The 25,550-nt window shown below is 46.2% G+C and overlaps 2 protein-coding genes across 2 annotated transcripts in view; both read left to right on the top strand.

Annotated features, from left to right (window-relative positions):
- Nucleotides 1-3,741: 3,741 nt before the first annotated feature.
- Nucleotides 3,742-7,027, top strand: HOXD8 (homeobox D8). Its single transcript, XM_007425471.3, has 2 exons — nt 3,742-4,600; nt 5,470-7,027. Exons 1-2 carry the CDS (start codon nt 4,030-4,032, stop codon nt 5,766-5,768), a joined length of 870 nt encoding a protein of 289 aa, XP_007425533.3. The 5' UTR covers nt 3,742-4,029; the 3' UTR covers nt 5,769-7,027.
- A 5,472-nt stretch (nt 7,028-12,499) lies between these two features.
- Nucleotides 12,500-25,550, top strand: part of HOXD3 (homeobox D3) — a 51,256-nt gene continuing 38,205 nt past the window's right edge. The window contains exon 1 of the mRNA XM_088135773.1: nt 12,500-12,647. The gene's annotated coding sequence lies outside the window, so the exon portion shown is untranslated. The remainder of the gene's footprint in view (nt 12,648-25,550) is intronic.

The raw sequence follows: 25,550 nt of genomic DNA, 5'->3' as shown, positions 1-25,550 counted from the left end.
TCAGACTTACCAGACATGGCAGTTTAGGGCAAGAGAAAGCTCGTTTCAGTTTTTGGGGCTGAGCTGAACTGAATCTAAACTTCCCTTGGTTAATCCAAGTCCATGTTGTATTGATTTCAAAATGGCACTAGTTAGTGTGGTGGAATCTGATTGGAAATATGGGCAGCTTAAATCCCTTCCAAGTTGCCTGCTCCTATATTAGCTCGAGAGTCCATTTTCGGTATGGAAGGATCGCTATTATCACGTATAGGCGGGGAAATGAGGCTTGCGGTCAGGATTTTAAGTTAAAAAAACAAGTTCAAGGAAGATTGGGTATAATATGAAAATAAAAACAAACATAATCCTTAGATGTGGAAAATTTACACTACATCAAATTAGCTTAGAGTTCATCGTTTCTTTTAATTATTTTTATGTCTTTCCTCTTAAATAAGACATTTGGTTAAGAAAAAATACCTAGTAATGAAAATATCTTTATGTGCTGGCTAATGCAGGACAGCACTGAACGTTCACTGTATCTATTTTGCAGTCTCTAAAGATGCCAAACAAGGCATATACAATACTTTCTCTTACATTTCTGATTATAGGTAGATTGGTAATTTTGTAACAAGTGTATGCTTTGCGTTAATTTTTCAATTAGGTCAATAATATTCATACAAGGGAAACTAGCATAGGAGAAAAAGGTTTCTTATTAACGGGGATTAAAAGAGAACATAGTTAACTTCTTAACGAGTGTAGAAAAAACCTGATAAAGTTGTGGGATTTTACTCGGAAAGCCGATTTAGATTTTTTTTGTTTTACCACTAGAGGGCGGTGTCGCTCTATTCTCTTATAATTTCCTGGCTTTGTCCAAGAATAATTGTTAAAAAATATGTATAGTCTATCTGGAAAAAAACAGAAAAGGAAATCCATGGATTTGACCTTTTTTTACCAGCATACGTGAACATGACTATTCTTTAGTATGTTTTAATTCATTATGGGGAAAAAGAAGCAGTTCAGCACTTCCAAAAGTACTTACAATAATTTATCTGTGAAAGCTAATTTAATCATTACAGATTGTATATATGTAAATGAAAAATATGCATTTCCAGGCAAATCCAGGACATTCTTTTGTATTTAAATTTAAAGCACAAATCAGGAATTTAAATGAGACCTATACAAGTTTGTATGTTGTTTATTTTACTTTATTTTATCAAGGGGTTTATGTTGTTAAAATATTTTATGGAAACAAAACTGAGAGAACTTGCTGAAGATTTGCCACCAAAGGGTTTCAAGTTATTCTTAGGGGCATGTAGCCCAATTAACTAATTAAACTTGTAGGCTGTAAACCATGATACCCAATTAGTCATTAGAGGAAAAGAAAAAAGCAAAACTTGGTCTCAGTTGTCTTAATTTTTTGTTCTTCCACTGTGCTTTCAAATGTAGCAAACATAATATTCACTATTCAGTTATGTTCCTCAGCAGATAGCAGGACTTGGATGAGTCCAAACTAAGCAGGGTCACTCCTTGGATGGGACACCATCAGGAAACCTCAACCCAGTGGAGTAGGCTGGGAATCCCAGAAGAAGCCAAATGGTAAACCACTCCCCCCCCCCCCAAGAAAACTGCTCAAGTGTTTCCAGGGAGTGATCAGAGCCCAACTGGATCTTTATTCAATCCTGGAAATACACAAGGTAACTGGAAGACCAACAAGGCCTCTCTTTAAGTCTGAGAACACTCTGGGTGTGTGAGTGAAGAAAGGTCTCAAGAGAGCCCAAAAACTCCTCTGCTATGTTGCCATTAGCCTGGCATTGGATACCCTTGCCCAGCCCTGGATGAGAGTTCAGAATAAAAACACAGACACAAGGATATGCCTTAAAAAGAGAAATTTATCTGAAAGTGCAGCTAATAAAGAGAAACAGTCGTTATGTGTTAGTATGGTTCTGATTCTTCCCCCCAACCCAAAAGAAGAACTACATGGTAGAGCCTCACGAGCTGGTGGAGCTCTTTTAAGGACAGCGCTGTGCTGGGGCTTTAACTTCCCTTCCAGGTTTGCTCAGTCCGGGCTGAGTGTTGGGGCGGAATTGCCCTTGTTGCTCTGTGCAAGCAGTCTGCCAGCCTCCCAAATCGAGGCACTGAGTATCTGGCCGGGCCGGCGCTAAAAGAAATGCCCTCCGCAGGGTCTCTTCCTGCTTGGGCACCACGCCCTTTCCCCGAGTGAGAAACCTCGCCGGGCGCAGCGCTTGGCGGGAGTTCCTAGTTCCTGCGGTTTAAGAAGGCCCGGCTCGGCTCGGCTCGGCTCGGCTCGGCTCGACTGGGAGGGAGGGAGGGACAGACGGGCTTCTCCGATCCTTCTCCGGTCCGAGTCACGTCCCTCCCCGCCCGCTCCGCTGGGACTTTCCCCGAAGACCCTCGGCCCGACTCCAAAGCAGCGCCAAGCCTCGCCGCCTGGGCTCCTAAGACGCGCTTTGGCCGAAGACTCCCGTCTCCGGCTCGGCTTTCGGAAGGAAGCCCTTGCGAGAGAGCTTCGGCCCGCGCGGGACAGCCGGATCCGGCTGCTCCCCGACTTGGTCCCGCCTCTCCTGGGGAAACATTCCTCCAGCTCTGCCGCGCCCGCCTTCCGGGGTGATGCTTCCCCACCGTTTCCTCGCTTGCTTGGCTGGGCTAATGAAGCCCGCCGAGGGGAAATTGTGGAAAGCGTATTCATGGGCATGATTGCCATTAAGGCCAATGAACCCGGGAGCTGCCGCACTGCGTCAAGGGGAAATGGGCATCTCGCTTGCCCGCGGCCTACCCGCTGCATCCGCCGCCCTCTCCCCTCTCCTCTCCTCTCCTGCCCGGCTGGCTTGGCTTTTCTGCCGGCCCCCCTCGAGCCTCCCCTCCTCCGACCCACGCTGTCTTAGCAGCTCATCGCAAACAGCCCATTCGGTCGAAATCCACAGGCCTGAGCAATATACGTAAAGGCCGATTGATTTGTTCTCGACGACGCCGGCGGCGGGGTATCGCACGTCCCTCCCCCGGGCCCGCTCCGCCGCCCTTGGTCCCTTCTAGTGCTCTCGGGGCTTCGGGGACCGCGCTTCAGCAAGAGCGCCGGGCCGCGGGAATTGGATCCGCCCCCCACCCAACCCGTGGCACTTTACTTTTTGGAGGCTCGGCTAGGCCGTTTGATCCGGAAGCAGAAGCCCTCTTCCCTATCCAAGCTGGTTATCACTTTGCACATGTTCAGAGACACGGCATCTTGAAGAAATGGCTTCAACGCAGAATGCTCTTAGAATGTAAAGATGGCCACATCCTTAGCCTAGATCACAACGACAGCAATAACATGAGCGATTGCTCCCCCAGCGCCCAACTCCTGCCGCCTCTCCCAAAGGTTGTCTCCCCAGGAGTCCAAAGGCCTTCTACACTCGATCGGTTCTCCTCCTCCTCCTCCTCCTCCTCTCCTCCTCCCCGCCACGGCTCCTCAGCGCAGTCCTTGCTCTGCCTTCCCCTCCAGTCCCCGCGCACTCTGCTTTATCTGCCCTTGATCTCTCCGCTCGCTCGCGCTTTTTCTGCTCAGGCCTCGCAGCGGAGAACGCGGCGCTTCCCGAGGGGCAAAGGGGACAAAGAGGAGCGGCTGCTCGCCGGGGGCGTCGAGGAGGCTACTTTGGGAGGGGGGCGAGCGGGCTGGGATTTCTCCCCCCGCCACTTTTTTTTTTTTAGTTTGGGACTTCGTTTTGGCCTCGGGAGGTGAGCGTGCCAAGCGAAGCCAACCCGCTCTCCTGCCTTGCCCTGAACTCCGGCCCCTGTGAGTGAGTGTGTGGCGGCGGGACGGCTCGTGTGTGCCTAATAGGAAATAGTAAAAGCAGTGAGGCAGGTCAGTCGGCCAGCGATTACGGCCCGGCTCTGTTCCACGCCGCCAGCGCGTCCGCAGAGGCAGCCGCCGAAGCAGCCTGGCCGAGCAATTGGGGCGTCCGGGCGGCGGCGGCGGCCGCGGGGGCTGCTGCTGCTGCTCTCCTCGTTTTGCTGCTGCTGCTGCTGCGGCTGGCGGCGCCTCCGCTCGCCCCCCGCCCCCCGATGAGCTCCTACTTCGTCAACCCGCTGTACTCCAAGTACAAGGCGGCGGCAGGAGGGGGCGAGCCGCCCATCAATCCCGCTTACTACGACTGTCACTTTGCGCCCGCCGCCGCCGCCGCCGCCCTGCTCTACGGGAACAGCGCCGCGGCCGCCGCGGCCGCCGCTGCAGCAGCGGCCGCCGCCTCGGGCTATCCCCCTGCGCCGCCAGCTGCTGGGCCCGGCCCGGCCGTCAGCGGCCCGGACTACTTTCACCCTTCTCCCCATGCTCCTCTTCCTCCTCCCCACTCGCAGCAGCAGCAGCACCACCTGGCCGGGGGGAGCCCCTCGGCTTACCAGCCTCCCCCGCCTCCTTTGCAAGCCCCCTGCGCCGGCCTGCCGTGTTCAGCGGAGCCAGCCAAGTTTTACGGATACGATAACTTACAGCGACCGACGATTTTTACGACACACCAAGAGGCCGAGCCGCTTCAGTATCCCGACTGTAAATCGTCCAGTGCTAATCTTGGCGAGGAACCAAGGCCCTTAAATCAGAGCGCGTCTCCTTCTCCAGTGTTTCCCTGGATGAGACCACAAGGTTGGACCCAAACGGATTGCCTTGTTTGTTCCCGTTCCCGTTCCCTTTCTCGCCTGCGGCGAACTAACTTTTTCCTTTCCTTTCCTTTCCTTTCCTTTCCTTTCCTTTCCTTTCCTTTCCTTTCCTTTCCTTTCCTTTCCTTTCCTTTCCTTTCCTTTCCTTTCCTTTCCTTTCCTTTCCTTTCCTTTCCTTTCCTTTCCTTTCCTTTCTCTTTCTCTTTCTCTTTCTCTTTTTCTTTTTCTTTTTCTTTTTCTTTTTCTTTTTCTTTTTCTTTTCTTCCTTCCCTTTTCCCCTTTCCCCTTTCCCTTTTCCCTTCCCTTTCCTTTCCCCCTCTAAACTAAGCCAGCAATTTTTCCATCAATCTCCTTTTTCTTTCCTCCGTTCTCCTTCTGCAATTGTAATATTGTTGTTATAGTGCTAATTCCTCGCTAACAATACACTCGGTACAATTGTTTCTGATAATATAAGGATTTCTTAGAACACCCAAACCACAAATAATTTGAACTGTGGGATCAAATCAATATTTAAAAAACAAACAAAAACAAACTAGATAATATTTCAGAAGTTATTCTGAGCGTTACTACGTTTGGATCACATAGGCAGGGCACTCAGAGTACTTGGATTTATAGCAGGTTAATATAAATTCGGTTTGTTAGTTGTAACTGAGGAAGAGGTTTGAATAAATAGCCGGAGCTCGTGCTTTGGGCTTTGGGCAACAGTACGTTCAACACGCTTTGCTCTCTCAGCTCAGAAAAGCCTGAAAGCGCTGGAGCTGCCGAGCTGCGGTTTTTGTGTGTTTTGTTTCCTGGTTTATTTTTCTTCCTTTCCTTTTATAAAGGAACGAACGCTGTGGTTTTTGTCTCCAACAGCGGCTCCGGGGAGGCGGAGAGGGAGGCAAACCTACAGCCGCTTCCAGACTTTGGAGCTGGAAAAGGAGTTCCTGTTTAACCCCTACTTGACCAGGAAGAGGAGGATCGAGGTCTCCCATGCGCTGGGACTGTCCGAGCGGCAGGTCAAGATCTGGTTCCAGAACCGGAGGATGAAGTGGAAAAAAGAGAACAACAAGGACAAGTTCCCTGCCACGCGGCAAGAGGGGAAGGAAGGAGGCGAGGTCAAAAAGGAAGCCGACAGGGACCTCGAAGGACAAGCCCCGGGCCCAGCAAATTGAGCTCTTCCTCCTCCTGCTCCTGCTCCTGCCGGGAACCTTGGCCAAAGACTTTGGAGCATCAAGGGACAGGACGGGCACTTGTCTTGGCCTCCACAACTTCCACCACGGTTGGGACTGCTCTCAAGGCACCTTTTGTTGTCTTTGAAACTACCTTCTGACATTTCTGGTCTAGATGAGAGTTTGGCTTTTGTTACTGCACGGGGCGCCTTAGCTCGACTCCCAGATGGCTACTGCTGCACTTTCTACATTTTTTATTGTCCTTCCTTCCTTCCCTCCCTCCCTCCCCTTGGACTTTGATACTAAAAAGGGTAGCAGTTTTGTTTTGTTTTTTACCTGTGGATTTTTACTGGGGATTTCTTTTGTCCTCCGAGGGCAGAATGTCCGGCCTCTCCCAATACTTTAAGAATCAAATCAGCCAAGTGCACTTCTTACGATTGTTTTAAATTTTCCAGTCCCCCTTATTTCTCGTAAAGTAAGTTAATTAAGAAAGGAAATAATTTGTGGGCCGATGAGGGATGAAAGGAAATATTTTAATTAAACACTGATTTTTCATTATCGATAATCATAATAATTAAAAAAAATCCGACGTGTTATTCATGACCTGGCTCCTTCCTTCATACCTTTGTCGCTTGTAGAAGTAGCCGAAGACAAGCAGGCAAGCTAACGGAGGCATTTGAGCCCCGTTTCTCCGAAGGGACCTCGAAAGCGCTTTGTTCCGCGACCCCCTTCCCGCGTTCATTGCCCTCGTCTCTGGGAAAGCTGAGCCTGCCTCCGAGAACCAAGCCGTAAGCCCAGCGCCTGCGACGGGAAGCCGAAGTCCTTCCCTTCCCTTCCCTTCCCTTCCCTTCCCTTCCCTTCCCTTCCCTTCCCGCAGGTTTCGGGAGGAAAGCGAGGCCCATTTTCTTTCACACGGTCCTGTTTCAGGTAAACGCGTTTCACTGTGCACGCTGCAAAGAACAGCTAGATTAGTGCTCAACGAAGGCACGATTATTAAGGCCTCCAGGCCTCTGTCCGGCAAGCTGCAGGCCCCCTCATCCCCCCTAAACGCAAAGCCGCCTCGATTCCAGCCGGAAGCGCCGCGGGTGCGAAGGTCTGCTTCCGATTGATTTTCATGGGATTTCAAAGCAAGCGCTGATTTCCTTTGATTTGGGAGGGAGCGAACGCCGACATACCAATGCTGACTTCTCAGAAATGTGGGCTGCTGAGACTAATCTTTATCCCTAATGTTACTTTTGCGTTAGTCCGGTGTTGAGAATGAATGTATACTTATTCATATATTTATTTATTCATACACACACACACTTTCTTTCTCACCAATAATGGAGCTTCTGTAACATTTTCGGCAGGCTTATTCATGGTTAGTTAAGGTGGCCATGGTTTATTAAATGAACACAATGTGCTGGATTCGCATGACCCACTGAACTATAAATTGGGCTGCTTTTACCAATACGCTGGGCTAAAATGAGGTTGGCTAGTTTGTGCTCAGTTTATGCCCTGCAAGATGCCCACCCCACACACACACACACACACGCACACACACTTTCTGACTGGCTCCTCTTGAAGACAAAATGCTGGATTTTGGTATCCAGCAAGGCAGTCCAGGTACACATCCAATGTGCTAACCATGCATAATCTATCAAACCTGAGTGCACATACATTTCTACAGTTCAAGATGAATTAGAAGCTTCATTAGAAACATGATCTGTTTTTTTAACTATCACATTAAGCACTCAGATATTTCCAAAATCAGTTATCCCCTATTTATAAAACACTTGCTGTTCTTAGTCATCCTAGCTACTAGGAGAACTGCTGGGATTATCTTTAACTTATTTTGGGAGCAGCATTTTCATCTGATTTGCTTGGTACAGTATCTTCTTTCTCTTTTTGGTGTAAAGAGCAGTCCAAGTACATCCAGCTTGTATTGTAGGAGGATACCGAGTTGTTCAGAAGCCTGGTAGTGAATAAGAAACAAAGGAACATTGAGGTGTTCTTACACACTTTCTCCTTACTGTAGCCTTGCCATCGGGAGGGACCAGTATCGTGGATTCCTGCATTAGGATGTGTGTGGAACAGAGAGCCTAGCTTGCCTGAAACCATCTAAAGGGTTCTGGAATAACCGAGTCAAGATTTGAAGGCGATCTGTGTTAAGGATGGCAACAAGATTCTGCCAGTCAGGCTCCTAACCACCATAAGTAAAGTGCAAACAGCAGTTAGCAACAAACAATTAGGCTCACCCATTTGTAGCAGTCCCGGGTCTCAGAGAGAAAGGGAACCTCTTTAAGCACCTTCAGCAAACTCTCCTCTCTGCTGGAGAGTGTGTGTCACCCATTTGTGGATAATAGGTAGAAGGTTCATGGATTCCAGAATCTGCCTAAAGTTGTCTCTGGTGAATCCATCCCCTCCTCCTTCTTCATCATTTAGAAAATGGAATGAATGTGCATGTATTGTATATCCAATAATTTATAATTCACAATAATATTACTGAGAGGTACTGGCCTGTAACCCTGGTTTTTCTGGTTTGTAAACTTGTACACAACTGTTTTATTTTACATTATTCTCTCTAATTCTTATTCTTCCCTCCACCCAACCACCCATGGGCCAATCCTCTCTCCCCACAGTAAAGGAAACACATATAAAAGAGCGCTTTTTCATGTCTCTGGCAATTCTCATCCTATCCTTCTTTTATTTCAGTGAGACTGTATGATGTAGTCCAAACCAGCATTTACAGCCTTTAACTTTAATGAAGAATTGGTCTTTCCACATCACCTAAGGAAGAAACTATTAGTATTCTCCTGGCAATTTTAAACAGGATGCTCTTCTGCCTTAAAGATGCAGCTAAGTTAAATAAAGAGGTTTCTCTGTCAAGAAGCCCCTGGCTGATTGTGGTTCAGAAGGCTATCATCTGAATAGCTTTCATTTCACAACTCCAAGATAATTGTTTATAATAGCCTTTCCTCAGCCAAGCCACAGCCCCATCTTTTGGAATTCCAGCACCTATCAACCCCAGCTGGCAGTCAGGGAGTATGGGAGTCACCCACTCTATCTAGAAATCAGAAGTTGACGCAGGTAGGCTTACGAAGTGGCCTGTACATAGAGAGCAGCACCTCATACAATGAGTTCAAGTTACATCCCTTTGAAACCAAGAACACATGAGCCAGATAGGAATTGTTCTTGTTCCACTGCTAAGAAACTAAAAATTGCCATATTTTCTTCTCCTTCTCCTTCCCACAGAGGTCAGAAGTCCTCCAAAATGGTAAAGGAGGGCAAAGAACAATCTCTGGCAACCTTTCTGATATGCTATACTTAGGAGCATTTTTAAAACTTAAAACCTGAGGGTTATTGGCCTGTGCACCACCCAAGTCACCATTTCTGCCACTTCAGAGCCTCTTGTCAGGGCAAAGTATCGGGACTATTATTAGGCACATTCATATAATTAATATACATCAATCTGTCCAATTTAACCCCACAGAGATATGGATTTCCCTGGAAGATAAGTTAGCAGGAACAACACCCTCCTGATTTTGGCTGACCATGCTGGTTGTTATTGCTTAATATAGGTTGGACTCATGGATCATCATCTTTTCAGATTGAACTCCTTGAAGCAGACTGAAGGCAGTCTCCCTCCCATTCTTCCTTCAGTTAGTGGAGCCAGAAGCAGCAGAAGTCTTTGGCAAGGAAGTAATAGAAAGCGGAGAGCTGCTTTTTCTTAACATGTATCAGTCATTCCCTTTTCTTTAAAAAAAAAAACTAGTTTGGGCTTAAAATAATGTTGCACACCCGCACAGTTCTGTGCTGTGTGGTCCATCTGCTGGGCCACGGATCGACTAGCCTAGCTAGGCTCTTTCCTGGTTCCAAAGGGGCCCCTCCCTCTCTGAACCCCCCCCCCCCCCGCCCGCCCTGTGTTTCCAGCATCACAGTAGCAGGCTGGGAGCTCATCCACCATCCACGTGGAGGGGCTGCGGCAAAAACTGCAAAGCAGACGATTTGGCGCAGGAATTTGCATAAATGCGGCAAAACGCCTTGCTGGTCATTCTGCTTTTAACTTATGCAGGTTTAAGTCTAGGGGAGCAGCCCCAGAATCTGGCAAAGGAGAGAGTGCATTTGTTCTAAGTGTACACACTAAACAATGAACGATCTGTAGGAAATGTTTTTGATTGTTCTAATTTAGTATTATATTTTGTAAGCTGCCCAGAGTTCACTGGAGTGGGTGTCTATTTTAAATCTAAAAAATCAATAATAATAAAATAGTGATGAAATATCTTAGTGGTGAACAGATTTAGCTGAACATTGCAATGCAGGCCAAATAGCTTACTCAGAAGTTAAGTCCCAAAAGGTTAAGTGGAACTTACTTCCAGGTGAATGTATGCATGCACGCAGGCAGAATTGTCTTGAGTTTTATAGAATCAGTGGTATTGGGGCGGACGTATGTGTTGGATTTTGTAGCTTTCACATAATGGACAGCATCTTAACTGAAGGAGAAGCCATTTTGAGTGTCTCAAAACAGACCATCTTTCCAAGTAGAACAAAGAGGGTACTCCACATTTATCCAACGCCAGTTCCAAAATTAAACTAATGTGCTTTTGAACAAGGTGAGTCCTATTCTTTGCTGTTCTTCTGCTAATTATAGGTGTTCTTTTCTAAAGCAGTCAGTAGAATCACCTCCAAAGCTGTGCTTCCTCTTCAGGGCAATTTTAAAAATTGGCATCAGAGGCAACACCGCCCTCGAATCTGTCCTTTCTTTGAAGGCAGCCGCCATTTTGGAAGCAGTGAGTGTACAGTCCTTCAAGGTGACACAAATATCTGCATTTCAAACATTGAAATTGAGTCTATTTGTATTACTGATTTGGGAGCAAAACCCAAGCAAGCATGAACCCGCCAGGACCCCACAATATGACCCATAAATATTTAGTTCATACAACCACACACACATACACACAGAGTATTAAAGGTTACAATGGATTTACAGCAAGAGACAAAAACATTTAGCAGAGCAATCTTCGCTGGTTTGCTTTTCTGGATCTAGGACAATAAAAATAATGTTTTTCTTCACTTTACTTAATATCTTCATTAGAAGAACGCCTTTTCGATTTCAGTCCTACTTAAGGTCCACATAAAAAACAGCTGATTTCCAACAACCAATTAAGATAGGCTGTTTTGTTTTTTCTTTTTGACAAGAATCATATGCCAACCGCAAAATGTCAACAATTGCCAACAGTTTCATTTTACTCCATGGTAAATAGTGCATAGTTCAATAGGATTTAGGCAATAGCGGTGAAGAAAGAGGAGGAGGAGGGGGGATTTAGAATGGCTAGTACCATAAGAAAGAGGAATAGAGGAATAAGTCGCTGTAGTGGGCCATAAATTCAGGTTCAGCTGAGATTTGGAAGGCCACAACTTAAACATTTGGGAGAAGTCCATTGCACCTTTGAGGTGATGATTTCCCTTTCTCTCTTTTTTTGGCAATTCTTGGTGTATTCTTCCTTCTCTGGAGTCCCACACCTTCTCCATGCTGCAAGGCTACTGGATCCCTGCAAGGCCTATCTGTACGGCCTGGAAAACTTCGAGAAAGCCATTTTCTGCAACCAGAAAGACACTCATGAGAGCCTGTGATTTTTATTTGCTACGCCAGCAAAAGTTGTTAGGGAAATGATAGGCACCAACCGGATAGAAGCAGCCGTTTCTCCCCATGGAGACCTGCTCCTGCCTTAACAGCAATTTCCAATACTCCAAATTAAGAGAGAGAGAGAGAGAAAAATAGGGAGAGAGAGAGAGAGAGATGATAGATACAAATAGATACAGTATGCCCAAGTTTTTGATGTGAAAGACCTCCCGCCTCTGGAAGAGGGGACAAGAAAGGGTTAGAACCAAGTGAGCTGGCTTCCTGCCTTGATGGGCCTGCTACAACCGCTCAGCCACGGAGGGCGGCCGGGTGGTCCTTCTGCAAGGAGACAGGAAGACTGCCTCGTCTCGAACACAAGCCAGGGACGTGACGCTGGGCCTGGATGAGAAGATCCAGCATCGAAGGAGACTCTCCTCTGCAGTCTTGGCTCTACGGACCTCCCTCCCACCTCCCTCTTTCTAACTGCGTAATTCAGTCCCACTCGGTAGACTCTCTCAGGCCTTGGACACGGTTCTGAGGAAGCTGGGAGCAGGAAAGCGCAATGGCGGGGCAGGGGAGAGAGGCAGAGAGAGAGAGAAAGCGGAAAACACACACCCGAGTTGGGGCGGGGGGGCAGCTGTAGCGGCCTGAGTTAAAAAAAAAATCCGCAAGGAATTGCAGTAAATTCCTTTTTGTTTGAAGAAAATTTACAGCTTGGTAATAGACCTTTAATGACCGACTTGGGCACGTCATTGGCTGCGCCTGGTCATGTGCGAGCGCTGCTGGCTCTCCGGGCCCACTCCCCCCTCCCCTCTCCCCCCCGCCTGATTTCCCTGGCGAATTTCACCCCTGCATTCTCCTTTCCCAGCGCCTCAGCCCCTCTTTTTCCAACCTTTGTCTCCGATGAGGCGCATTCCGGCTGGCTAGGCTCGGCGGTCCGGCAGAGCCAGCGAGGGTTTTACAAGCCGGCGTCCCCACGCTCCCCCAGTAGTCCCGCTCTCCTCGCCTTTTCCAGCCCTTACGAGGAGCGGAGTGCGGGCAAGACGGGTGGGCGGGGAACGGCGGCGGCGGCGGCGGCGGGGGGGCGAGCCTAGCCAGCGGGGCAGCTTGTTTATCCCTGGCCACAGAGCTCCCTTTCCTTCACGCCCTACCTGTCTGCCTGCCTGCCTGCCTGCCGCTCTTCAGGTTATAACTGGACTCGGATTCCTACCGAGGGCGCCTCGCAATGGATTACAGGGATGCGCCCGGATTCCTCGCCGCTCTGCGGTGGCAGCGAACGGGTAAGGAAGTCCTTTCGTTTTCATTTCTGACTCCCGCCGCGGGGACTTCCCTTTCGCTTCGACGCCGGAGACGCCACTCCAGAAGTCATAAAAGAAAGTGGCGAGGGGAGTCTGGGAGGACAAGCGCCCACCCTTCGCCCGGCCGGGGTAATAGTAATAGCAGGGCACTCCCAGAGTGGGGGGAGAAAGGGAGCGGTGAGGAAGCGCCCCGCCGCCTTTTGTGCCACCTGTCTGCCTACGGAGGCTCCCCTGCCCTTCAGACTCACCTGAGCCGCTCCCCAACGGGGCTTCAGCAGCTCTGGGGAGTGGGGTGAGTAGGAGAAGGATTCCAGCAAAAAACCCCTCACTGAATTCCCGACTCTGCCTCCTCTAGAGCGGCTTCCTCTCTTCCACACACACACACACCCTTTTCACTATTTTGGAACACGCCTCCCGCCTCCCCCCCCCCTTAATGTTTGGTCTGCTACTCACAGAATTCCAGCGGCAAGAGTCTGATGAGCAACAGGTGGCTCTTCTTCCCTCCCTCCCTCTCTCTCTCCCTCCCTCCCTGCCTCATCCGGGTCCCTAAGAAGGCGCAAACCTGAGGTGCGGCTTGCACCCAGGTTTGCTGCAGGGTGACTGCAGAGAGGTCCTCTGGCAGGTTAAGGTGCAGGAATCCCACCGGCTGGCTAACCGTCCCTTTTCGATCGGACTAGCCGCGCCGAGATGTCTGGACAACCCGACCCTACCTTCCCTCGCGGGGCAGACAGCGACAGCCCAGGTTCGCGTTAAACTTCTGGTTGCTTTGGAGGACGGTGGGTGGGTTAGGGAGTGTTAATGGGATTCTCTCCAGACAGTGTTCCCATGCTGGGATTCCTGGCCATTTTTAAAAGTCGGATCTTGGCTCTTTGTTTGTTTGCTCATGCGTGCGTGCGTGCGTGTGTGTGTTTAAGCAGAGCCATCAAACTGTTCTATAGTGTGCAGTGTTGTGATTGTGCTCTGCCCTAACGCATTTAAAATCTAAATAGATTTCAATGGTACAGTGCAGTGAGGAAAATGGCACAGGTATGAATTATGTACATTATGGTAGTCTAGAAGATGGAGCACACACATTTAGAATTCAGACATTATTAATGTGTTGTACAGCTTATGCCTAACTGAATGAACTCTTTGTGTTTGTGTGTGTGTGTGTGTGTGTGTGTGTGTGTATGTATTGGGATGATCCGAGGATCTGTTGTGTTCATTTTCATAATAATAGGCAGAATGCATTTTTTTTCAGCCATACCCCTGTTAGGAATAAGTACATTATTTCAAGGAGGCTTATTGCTAAATAAATATAGGTGAGATTGCAGACAATATATTGTATTTGCCCTATAATGTTGTTGTCTCTTACTTTTTAAATCTTCATTTTTTGCAGTGTACAATAGATTCTGCATTATTGCCTGGATAAGGAAAAATGTTTTGCTTTTCTATATATTCATAAATAAAATGAATACAGTTCCCCCAAAGTCTGTTGTTTATTATCTCATTGAAAAACAAATGTGCATAGTGTAATAGGTAGAATTATATTATTTCTAAATCAATTTTGTTTCAGAGCTTTACTTCCATATAAAAATACTATATTATAAAATATTTAATGGTCCAATAACCAAGTAGAGAGATAGGAATATCTTTCCTCTCTTTAATACATTTGCAATTTAAGCTGAAAAATACGAAGTGCTTAATTTTGTCTTTCTCTTGGATTTTTGAAAGGAAATGTGTACTCAGTTGAACCCATATTTTTAATCATTTCTGCGAACACTACTTTCTAATTATTAGCAACCATTCTAGATGGAAGAATAAAACATCATTACAAACTCTAGTCCAAACTGCAAGGTGACTGTATGTTTACTGTACATCTTAATGGCTCCCATTTATATCAGAAACTGGCAAAGCATTTCAAACAATAATATTCATCTGTGGTTAGAGAAGTCCGCCCACTTTTTCTTCTGCTATACAACATCTCTCCTCCCCCATAACTAGTCATTAGAACTAAGTTTAGTATAGCTTCATTGATGACACAATATGTACCTTAGAGGTGATTGGGATTTAATTCATGAAATCTTATTGTTCTCATCCCTATCACAGTGGGGTTGCTCAACAATCCGTAACCCAATTAAGATGAAGTATTCGGATAAAAGTAATTCTTCTTCCCTATCTAAATTTAGGGGATGGAAAGAGACTATATGGGGCTAATATGAACTAATTAATAGTTGATAAGATTCTGAGTCAAATTCCTGCTTCTGGACATGCCCATTCATTCGAAGAAATTCCATTGGTTTCAGGCCAATCTTTTCCTTTTCCTTTTCCTTTTTTTTTTTACAGTAGGCAGCAAGCATCTTTGAGATATCTTGCTTCTTCACAAAAGCTTATGTGGTTTAATAACATTTGTTAGTTGGAAAAGGTGCTATCAGACTCCTTCTGATTTTAAGCTCCATTAAGAAATGGCTTAATGTTGTGCAAATGTATCTCTTAGGGTCTAGTACTATCAAGCTCTATTCATTTTTCAAAGAAAATATTAATGTATTATCAGAGCCAAGCCTTACTAATCAAGCAAAGAAAGTTTCATCAGCTGCCTAAAATTAAAAGATGAAAAATGGGGAGAAGAGGAGCCACAGCAAGGGTTTGTGTAATGGGTATTTGTATGGCAGAAAACTACCCATTCTTGTTGATCATATGGTTGCAGATGTTTTGTATGTGAGGCAAGGAGGGGAAAAATAGCACTTAACCCACTAGTTATGTATGTATTAATCATAGCTCTGCAATATGAATGTGTGTGTGTGTGTGTGTGCATGTATATGTATATATGTACACACACACACACACACACACTCATTCCTTCCTTCCTTCCTTCCTTCCTTCCTTCCTTCCTTCCTTCCTTCCTTCCTTCCTTCCTTCCTTCCTTCATTCCATGGCTTCTTATTGAACTGTTTTGTGTTTGTGTGATTTCCCAGAGAAATGTATTTCTGGTGGACTGTTTTATGAGGTCCTGGAGCTGGGATGGGGGGGTGGGAGAGAGATTCGGAACAAAGACAGTATTTCACTCCTTGGTTGGCAGGCAGCTGTTAAAGGTATTTACAGCTCTACTGCATTGCGGCACTGAATGCAGCTACAGCGAGTGTTAGAGCTAAAAAACAGGAAGTGAAGGGGGGGGGAGGAGTCGCCATAAACGCTTCATTTGGTCGATGGGGTACAAGACAGAGAAATACACCCACCCAGAGATAATAAGAGAACATTAAGACGCTTTGCATTTGTGAAAACTGGTCCCTTCCTAACCAGGAGCTATAATCAAATTGGTACTTATAATTGGGATAGGAAGGGGGTATTTTCTCTTTCCATATCTTCTAAAGAGGAAGCAGCACGGGGGCAAACTACCCACAATAAAACAAATGTGAATTGGAGGACGTTCGTGTTCCTAACTTGGGGGGCAGGACTGAAGGAAAAGCAGGATGGTTTTGAGAAGAAATCGGACGCTGCGGCTCAGCTTTTTGTAATTAACGCTGGCACTTTCTTTCCTAGGAAACGCTTTGTTGCTTCTCAGTGGTCTGCTGTGTTACACATTTTTGGATAGGTTCACACCTTGCTTTTCGCTGATGTTTGCTTTAGCTGCGGTTTAACGAACCCTGCGGGCTGGTTCACAAAACACAATTAAACCATAAACCGTGGTTTAGACATCTTGATCATTATGGCTTTGTTCGCACACAATTCACATAAAGCCAAACACCTGGTTATAGCTTAGCGCAATGTGTGAAGCCAACTGTTCAAGGCAAGGTTAATTTCTTGAATGGTCAAGGCATCTAGGAAGCGAATTAACAGAAGCCGTCCCCTCCGAAATGAGTGCTGAGATTGTAAGGGGCAAAATAATCACCTGGAATAACATTATACCGCCGCATTTCAAAGCTTCCTAACAGAATCCTGGAAATTATGAGGATGGGATTCAGAACACAGACTGTCTGCAGTCTCTCGCGGGGTTGCCCAGCAGGGTGGGGAAACCTGTGGCCCTCTAGCTGCTGTTGAACCACAATTCCCAGCAACCCGAGCTAGCGCTGCTAATTGTGGGGGATGCTGGGAACTGCAGTTCAGCAAGATGCGGCAGACCATTGGTTCCTTTTTCTTATTGTAGTGGCCCCGGGGGCAGGTGAGTTTATCACTACAGCTCTCCCTTGTAGTTAGGCAAGGCTTTAGACATTTATGGGAATGAAACGGGAACAGGTACCAAACTGGCGCCAATAGCTAGATGCACTGGAACCAGAAAGGCTTCCAGGATTTGTTGATCATTCACTTTGGTGTTTTAAAAAAGAAATCTATCCCTCTGCTTCGATCTGCCTCAAATTGGCTAAGCGACAAGCTTTCGCTTCCCTTGTACAACGGTGCAGAGAACACCCTGTGGCTGGCGCTGGCCAGCTCGGGAGACCCAGATTCAAATCCCTATTCAGTCGTGAAGGGCCAGTTCGCATGTCTCCTCAATCCCACGATCCCTTGTTATGAGAACAAAGCAAAAGGCATAACAAGAGAGCTGCGTGTGACTTTGCGCAATTTGAATGAAAGGCGGGTGGATAAAATGGATGTCCCAGGGAGGACATCGGCGAAGGCCAGAATTTGATGTCTTGCCCTGACTGCCCCACAAAAAGCGAGAGGCTCGTTGACGTGCCTTGGAAAGGGGGCCAACCTAGACTGGCCCTTCCTCTTGACTGGGTCATGTGCCTTTTATTGTGCCGGTTTGCTTTCTCCTGCTCCGGCTCCTCCAACCTCGACCCCCGTGCATGCCTTCAGCTTCCCCTTTGCAGTCTCTTAAACAATCGCGGCGGCTTTTCCTCCGCCTTGGCAATCCCGCCCCGGGGAACAAACAGCTCAGCTCCGCGTTTCCTGCTCGACCTCTGCTGGGCGAAGCAAGTCCAGAGGGGAAGGGGCGACTCCTCCGGGTACCGAGTAAACAGTCACCCCTCTTCACTTGCGGACCCTTGTTCAACATTGCGCAGACGCCCTTTTTGAATGAAAGAGCAACACTGCCCTTGAAGTTTGAGGCTGCTGCCCCGCGGAGGCGCTTTCGCGGCGGAGCTCAAGAGGGCACCCTTCCTGCTTCGGAGGGGACCGTATCGTGATAGAGAGCCTGGGGGCAGCCGAACATGCTCGTGACATAAGCATTCAGCCCCTTCCTCAAATGCAAGGGGAGCATGGCACGCACGCTGCCACGCTAAGGATTGTTCGTTTTTAAGATGCCACCAACTTGGTTTTCTCCACCATGCGATGCTCTGTAATTTCTCGCCCTGCCCGGAAACTTCTCTAGGGATAAGTTTTCCCTGCGGTTGAACTGTTATTCAGGTTTGAGTAGGAAAACCCTAGACGGGAACGCCGTTTCCTTCCCGGACTCCTAATTATTTCCCCGAAGGGATTCTTCGCCGCGAACAGTTGCCAGTTTTCTCTCCGCCCCTCCTCCCCGTGAACTGGCAACCGGGCACAAGGAGACCTCCCCCCCGCCGGCCTTTTACTCTAGGAGTCCCTCCTCTTGTCCAGGAGAAGGCGCTATAGGACAAGCCTGCAGCGCCTGGGTCTGAAGCCCTGACCTCGGCCCGGGAGAACAAGAGCCGCGGTGGCCTGGCTTGACACAGTCACAGGATCCCGCTGACCGCCGCCGCCGCCGCCGCCGCCGCCGCGCTGCGCAGCCGGCCGTGGAAACGGCCCTCTTTAGGCCCTCGAAAGAGATGGGGAGCGGACATCTCCCCAAATATCCTATCCGTCATGGAGAGCAAAGGCCGCTAGAGAGCCAACGAGGGGACTTGATGAAGGTGGCATTTTTATTTAGCCACTGCAGCTTCATGCTTAAACTACGTTTTGAAAACAATCGGGGGACCTGGGAATCCTGGGAGTCGTAGTTTTATCTGAGAGTCCGCGTTCTCAGTCTTCTCAAAGAGCTCCAGCTCCAGGATTTCTTTCCAAAAAAGGGAGAAAGTGAAGCAGGTGAACTGGTTTCAGTCCAGTTTATATGGGTTGGCCCCCATCTAGGGATATAAGGTAGCAATCTTATCCACACTTACTTGGAAGTAAGGCCTGTGGAACTCTGAGACTTACTGACAGTCAGACATAGGCTCTGGCTGTATGTCTAGGGATGGGTTCACTCATGGTGATAAATGATAATATGCTTGGTTTGTTTCTGGTTTAGCATGTTATATGAACCCAAGAATTGTGGTTTCTGTATCAGTGTCTGTGACTTCACATGTTGTATGAACTCAGTCAATTGTGGCTTATTCAATAAATTATTAAGCAAGCCATGGTTTAATGCTGGTCATTGGATCCAATGCTACTGAACATAGCCAGGAAAACTTTTATCTCCAAGGAAACATGTGTAGGGTTGGGCTCCAAGACTTGGGAACCAGGAGAATGAATCCCAATAGCACTTGCTTCTGAGTAAACTTGAATGCATGGATCTTTCAATTTCTCTGGGTTAAGATCCTAAACCAATCTGCCAAGGAAGTATATCAGACTCATTGTGGAGTTACATAACTGTTTGTCAATCAAAACATTCTGAAGGTTCCTATAAAAGCAAATCCCATGGGACTGAATGTGGCTCTTGCGTAATTACACCCAAGCCAGCCATATTAACAGCCTTCTCAACCTGGTACCCTAAAGGTGCATTGGACTTCAATTCCCACCATCCCCAACCAGGGTACCCCACCCCATTGCATAAACTTGGCTGGATTAATGGGAATTGTTATCTAACACATGTGGAGGAGATGATGATGATCCTGCCATTTATATATATATATATATGTGTGTGTGTGTGTGTGTATATATATATATATATATATATATATATATATATATATATATATATATATATATATATATATATATATATATATATAAAACTCAAGACGGAAAACATACTTCACACTCCAGCCTTCTATTTTCCCCATAACAACAACCCTGTGACGTGGGTTGGGCTGAGAGAGGGACCGGCCCAAAGTTGCCCAGTGGCTTTCATGCCTAAGGGAGGCCTATAACTCACAGTCTCCTGGTTTCTAGGCCAGCACCTTCACTGCTACACCAAACTGGCTTTCAATAACAAGTGATGAGAATGGTGTAGCTAGATTTATATCCAACCCCTTTTTTGACCATGTACAAATATGCATGGGCTTCAGACAGATTCTTTCAGACAAAAGGGGTGTCACCCATGGTCTCACCACCACCACAATGAATCCTAATCATACTGTATTTCCAGATCTCAGTTAGATCAGTACCATTTAAACTACTCTCAGCCAGCATTCTCCATCCTCAAATACAGCCTGTTTATGTGGCTGTATAGATGAGTATCCTTTCGTATCATGGCAAACAAGTGGTCCTTGGGGATCGTGATCTGCCTGAACTTTGATGTTGTCCCTTTGATTGGAAATAGCAGCTTTTCTTCTTAAAACTGCTTGTCTTTCCACATTGCCATAATCATCCCTGGGGCGGTGGAGCAGAACCTGCACAAAAGAAGGTGATAAAAGCAAATTGCTGGCCTAACTTTCCCTCCTTCCTGTCTGTCGTTCTGCCCCAGTTCCATTCATCTGACTTTTTCAAGGTTCATCTTCCACTGTCAAGACACAAGTACTTGTCCTAGCTTGAACTTCGCCACTACTTCGCCATCCTCTCATGACACCACTTCCCTTTTGCTACCTAAATAACTGTCACAGGTGAGATGGATAGTTCACTGCCCTCCTAACAAACCTCTAATCTCCATCCACATCAGGTTTTCCATATGTCTTCAGAATACTGTATCTAAAATCATACAGCCCACTGATTCATTCAGATCAGGGAAACACAGTGTTTGGGCTTGCATGATCTAATTTTTATTCTTTTTCTAGAATGTTGAGATATCAAACAAGTATAAGAAAACAAAGGTAAACGTTTACTTGATTATCTCCATGCAAAAATATGCATTTGCATCTGAGTTTATCTAGGATTTTAGTATTAACCATAAAATTGCTAAACTATTGGCATTTTGGTAATCTCCTGGTGTTTTTGCTGATCTCTTACAAATCACTTTTTTTTTTTTTTTGTGCCTTCAAGTCAGTATTGACACCTGGGAATACCTGGACTACTCCTTGCAGTTTTCTTGTCAAGATTTCAGAAGTGGTTTACTATTGCCTGCTTCCTAGGTCTGAGAGAGAATGACTGGTCCAAGGCCACCCAGCTGGCCTTGTGCCTAAGCCAGGACTAGAATTCACAGTCCCCTGGTTTCCAGCCTGGTGCCTTAACTGCTAGACCAAACTGGGTGTAACAAATTGCCTAGAGATGTACAAACAGATCCCATTTTATCTACTGATTTGTCTGGGGTCTAAGAAAGCTGTACATATCTTTTTGATAGCCAAATGAAAATATTGTGATCAGTGTTTTGTTATCTCTGATTACATATGATGGAAAAATTCCTTCTGGATCATTTTCTCAAAGTTGGTTATCTTCTACATGAGTTGGGCTGAACTCTAATCATCTACTGCTAGTCAGTGACTATAGAACATGTTGTGCAACACATCTGGAGCATGAGGCTGGAGGAAGATTGCTGGGCAGCACAAGGCAAGAAGCATAATGCTATGGATAGAACCAAAGACAAGCCTTCTTCAGTCTGGTGCCTTCAAGAATTTCCAGATTTCAATTTTGCTGAGCAAAAGGAACAAATATCTGTGTCAAGTATGAGTGGTCTGGCAGTTCCTCCAGGAGCTAATTTCTAGTTCTTGGAATGACAAAGAGCTTAATAAAACTGAACACTTAGTAGGCTTTTTCTAATAGAATGTAATTGAGTACAATAGCCCATTACATATTTCATGCCTTTGATCAAGGATGAACATTTGGTCAAGGCAACCTCATGGAGCCCAATAAAACTTTGTTCCAATTCATCACAGTTGTAGGGAAGGTCCTAAGAAATAAATATTGGTGGGTTAGTTTGTATTTACTCCTTAAAAATAGGGTAGATCAGGGGAAAAGAAACACAACTTCAGCAGGATTGGACATTAGTAATCCTTAAATAGGAAACCACCAGAACATTCAGGCTAGACTGGCAAGCTGAAAAAAGTTCCTGGAAGAAGGCAACGGCCACCACTTCTGTGACATTGCCAAGAAAACCACATGGATCCATGGATTCACAGAAATTGAACTTTACTCTGGTGAGTCTTTGTATTTCAAAGGAGCCTCAGAGTATGTGGTAAATGGGTATTCATCTAAGATAGCATGAACATTTTAAAGGTAGGTGGGTGGGTGGGTGAGGTTATAAAAAAGAATAGTACAAATTTAAATATGAAGACATTTGATGTCTTCACTTCACTTCAGTCTCGAGCAGGATGATCAACAGATTTCCCAGTAGGGGGAGATCCAAAAGCATGGAACACAGGAAACAACTGGACTTTTTCCCAAGAAAATGTTACAGCCCCCCTTAACATGGTGTTCTCCAGATACATTTGAGTAAGGCTCCCCCAGATGAACGTTGATCACATTTTCTGGGAGTGGTGGAGTTGTAGTCCAAAAATCTTGAGGCCCCCATGGTGGGAAAGGTGCTTCCCTTCCTCAGGAAAAAAGGAGGCCCTATGTTTTCTCTTTCTAGATTTTGCTTTCCCACAAATCTGTTTGGGATATCAGTTTATGAACTTGATTTTGACTTAGTCTCTTGATCAAAGGACTATGCATGTGTTGGCTCTTATTCTGCTTCCCCAATGGAACAGCTCTCTCCCATGTCTTTACCTTCTTGTGAAGGCCTTCCAATTGCCAGATCTGCTTTGAACAGGGCCATTAAAAAAACAAAACAAAAAACCTCCCATTTTTCACCTGAGAACATTCCGCTTCCTCTTCCTAATGATGTATCCCTGACCACATTAATGAAAAGCCACATCATCTGCTCCTTAGCTCATTTGCTTTATTTCCTCCCTGTGTGATTTTGGAGTATTAAGCTGCCTGCAATTTCCATGGGAGGCATTTATCCTGGATTGTGTGGATTACTACAAAGGATCTGATCCCTCTCCTTAGGCCTTGAAGTTTTGAGAAATAAACAGGCCATTGATGATGCTGTTTAAACCATGATCCAATCAATGCAAGTGTGGTTTTGTTCAGTATAAACCTTGTGCAAAACACCCCTCCTTGTGATCTGTCTCCTTTCATCATGCCTGCCAAAGGAAGCTTCTGAATCGGATTCTGTGCAATTGGAAGAAACTTCCCTTCCTTCCTTCCTTCCTTCCTTCCTTCCTTCCTTCCTTCCTTCCTTCCTTCCTTCCTTCCTTCCTTCCTTTCAATCCTTCCTTCCTTCCATTCAATCCTTCCTTCCTTCCTTCCTTCCTTCCATTCAATCCTTCCTTCCTTCCTTCCTTCCTTCCATTCAATCCTTCCTTCCCTCCTTCCTTCCATTCAATCCTTCCATTCAATCCTTCCTTCCTTCCTTCCTTCCATTCAATCCTTCCATTCAATCCTTCCATTCAATCCTTCCTTCCTTCCGTTCAATCCATCCTTCCTTCCTTCCTTCCATTCAATCCTTCCTTCCTTCCATTCAATCCTTCCTTCCCTCCTTCCTTCCATTCAATCCTTCCTTCCTTCCTTCCTTCCTTCCTTCCTTCCTTCCTTCCTTCCTTCCTTCCTTCCTTCCTTCCTTCCATTCAATCCATCCTTCCTTCCTTCCTTCCTTCCTTCCTTCCTCCCTTCCTTCCTTCCTTCCTTCCTTCCTTCCTTCCTTCCATCCATCCATCCATCCATCCATCCATCCAAGATTCTCAGAACAACCCTGTGACACAGATTAGGCTAAGATCTTTTCTTCACTTGCCCTGACAACTGGATCATCTGATGCCAGCCTTGTCTCACCTCAGTCCATGACTGAAACAGTCTTCTATTTTTGTGCACAAAAATAAATGTAATATCTGCAATATCTGGTCATTTGGCCTAATGCCCAAATAGAACATCCCTATCTGTCCTTGACTGGATCTGTGACCTCTGCCTGCCCTATTACTTGTCCAGATGTGCAATAATGCTGGTCCTTATAGACTGTCTGATTGGTTCTCTCATCTGGCTTTGCTACCATCCTTTCTTCCATACAGCCAGTGGGAGAATAACTCCTGATGGGCACACAGCAAAATTAATGAGGCCAGACTGAATTTATTGCACAGTTACACAATTTTGGGCTACAGCTAATGTGGTTGTGCAATTCTTCAATTTGGGATTCTGGTTAGTTTTTTTTTTTTTTTAGGTTGGTTTATCTGCCCCCCTGCCCCACCTTTCCGTAACCCATTTGGTCATCCTGCAAATTTAAAAGTATGTCACATGAAGTAACCCATGGAGAGTTAGCTCCCGAACCTAAATGAGTTTCTACAGATTTTTAAAATGTAATTGAGAAGCATCAAACAACTTGCAGTTCATACATGAGTTCCACAAACACTGCCTCAGTGGAGTTCTGTTCACTGTTCATCTACCTTGTTGAAAGCCTGGAGAGAAGTTGGTTTCAAACATAGCAAGGAAGGTGATGGGTATAAAAGGAACTCAGGAAAGCCAGCATTAAGAGGCCAAATGCTGGGAAAGGAATGGCAGCAGCCTGATTGGCCATGACCAAAGGGATAGGCATGTTCACACTTACCAACAGGCCCAAACATACCTCTGTCATGAGCACAGCAGGTCACCTAACCTTCTTCCCATGATAACAGCTGGCAAAGCATTTTACACACCTTGAGACTCTGGTGGGACTGGGTGGATCAAGGTGGAAAAACATTTTTTTTTAAAAATCTGATGCTGTTGAATTCATATGCTAGAGACAGCAAGGGATTCATTCATGTGACCAAGAGACAACACTGGTTCTCAAGGTAGCATAAGGCCTGTCTAAATAGGGAAAAGAAAAATAGTCATGGCACAACATCAATATGGGCAAAATCCAAGGCACGCCTGTCACTGTGGACATGAGGTCAGGTGACCTGTTGCAGATACGATTAGAGATGTGCTGGGAGGTGCAGGCACATGCTCTGTCTCCTTTAGGCTTAGCCAGCCTCCCCTGCAGCTATTTTTCTCCCAGTCTTTGCCCTCTCTGCTAGTGCACTGCTTCCTATCAGACCTATCTGCTCCCTATTTTTGAAATCAGTTTCTCTCTGGGCTTCCAGCAAGGTAGAAGAGAGGTCAGCAGAATTCTTTTCCTATTCAGTTTAGGAAGAGGCCGATGAACATATTTTATAGATGATTTGCCAGTTTCATTCACTTCCCCCTGAAAAACTAAATACAATACCATCCTGCAGCTTGTCAGTCTCCTCTCTGGAGCTATTTCTGCCTTGGTGTTTCTCTCTCTGTGTGTCTAATTATACCTCTGTTAATTAGAATTGGTTTGGTGATGTTCAGTAAGTGTTAAACATTTTGTAAACACCTGTTTATGATTGTGGGCCATCTTCCCATATGTTTCTTCATTTTGCCTTCTTTTTAATGGGCAAGATGCCCAAACGGGGCATGGGAAGAGAGGAAGACCAACCACTCCAAAAAAGCCCAGGGCCAAGAGTCCCAACGTTGGAGGATTGCAGAATGATGTTAGATCCAGCCCATGTCTGCCACAGTAACCCGATTCACGGATGGATTCCCTCTACCTGGGATGTGATGCAGGCAGAGAGCAGAAATGCTGGAAGAGGAAACCTGCCCACATTTATTTATTTATATTTATTTATATTTATTTATATTTATTTATTTATATTTATTTATTTATTTATTAATTATTAAATTTGTATGCCACCCATCTCCCCCAATGGGGAGGGGGAGATGGGGGTGCCAGTCACTATGCACTAGTGACTGGCACTCCCCCCCAAAAAACCTGGACAATGCTATTGGGCACAGAGTCACAACAAACACAACACAGGCTAGGTAGGGGTTGGTGATGTAGACAGTCAATTTTATACTGGCACTGTTTTG

Source organism: Python bivittatus, unplaced genomic scaffold (genome assembly GCF_059951505.1).
Source record: "Python bivittatus isolate LINGU-HERP-01145 unplaced genomic scaffold, Pbiv_v1 ctg000200_np1212, whole genome shotgun sequence".
NCBI lineage: Eukaryota > Metazoa > Chordata > Lepidosauria > Squamata > Pythonidae > Python > Python bivittatus.
Note: the sequence above shows the minus strand (reverse complement) of the source record. Positions and strands in the feature narration are given on the sequence as shown.

Coding starts and splice junctions, on each gene's coding strand:
- HOXD8 (XM_007425471.3), top strand. CDS start 4,030: ATGAGCTCCTACTTCGTCAACCCGCTGTACTCCAAGTACAAGGCGGCG. Junction 4,601..5,469: donor TCCCTGGATGAGACCACAAG/GTTGGACCCAAA, acceptor TGTCTCCAACAG/CGGCTCCGGGGAGGCGGAGA.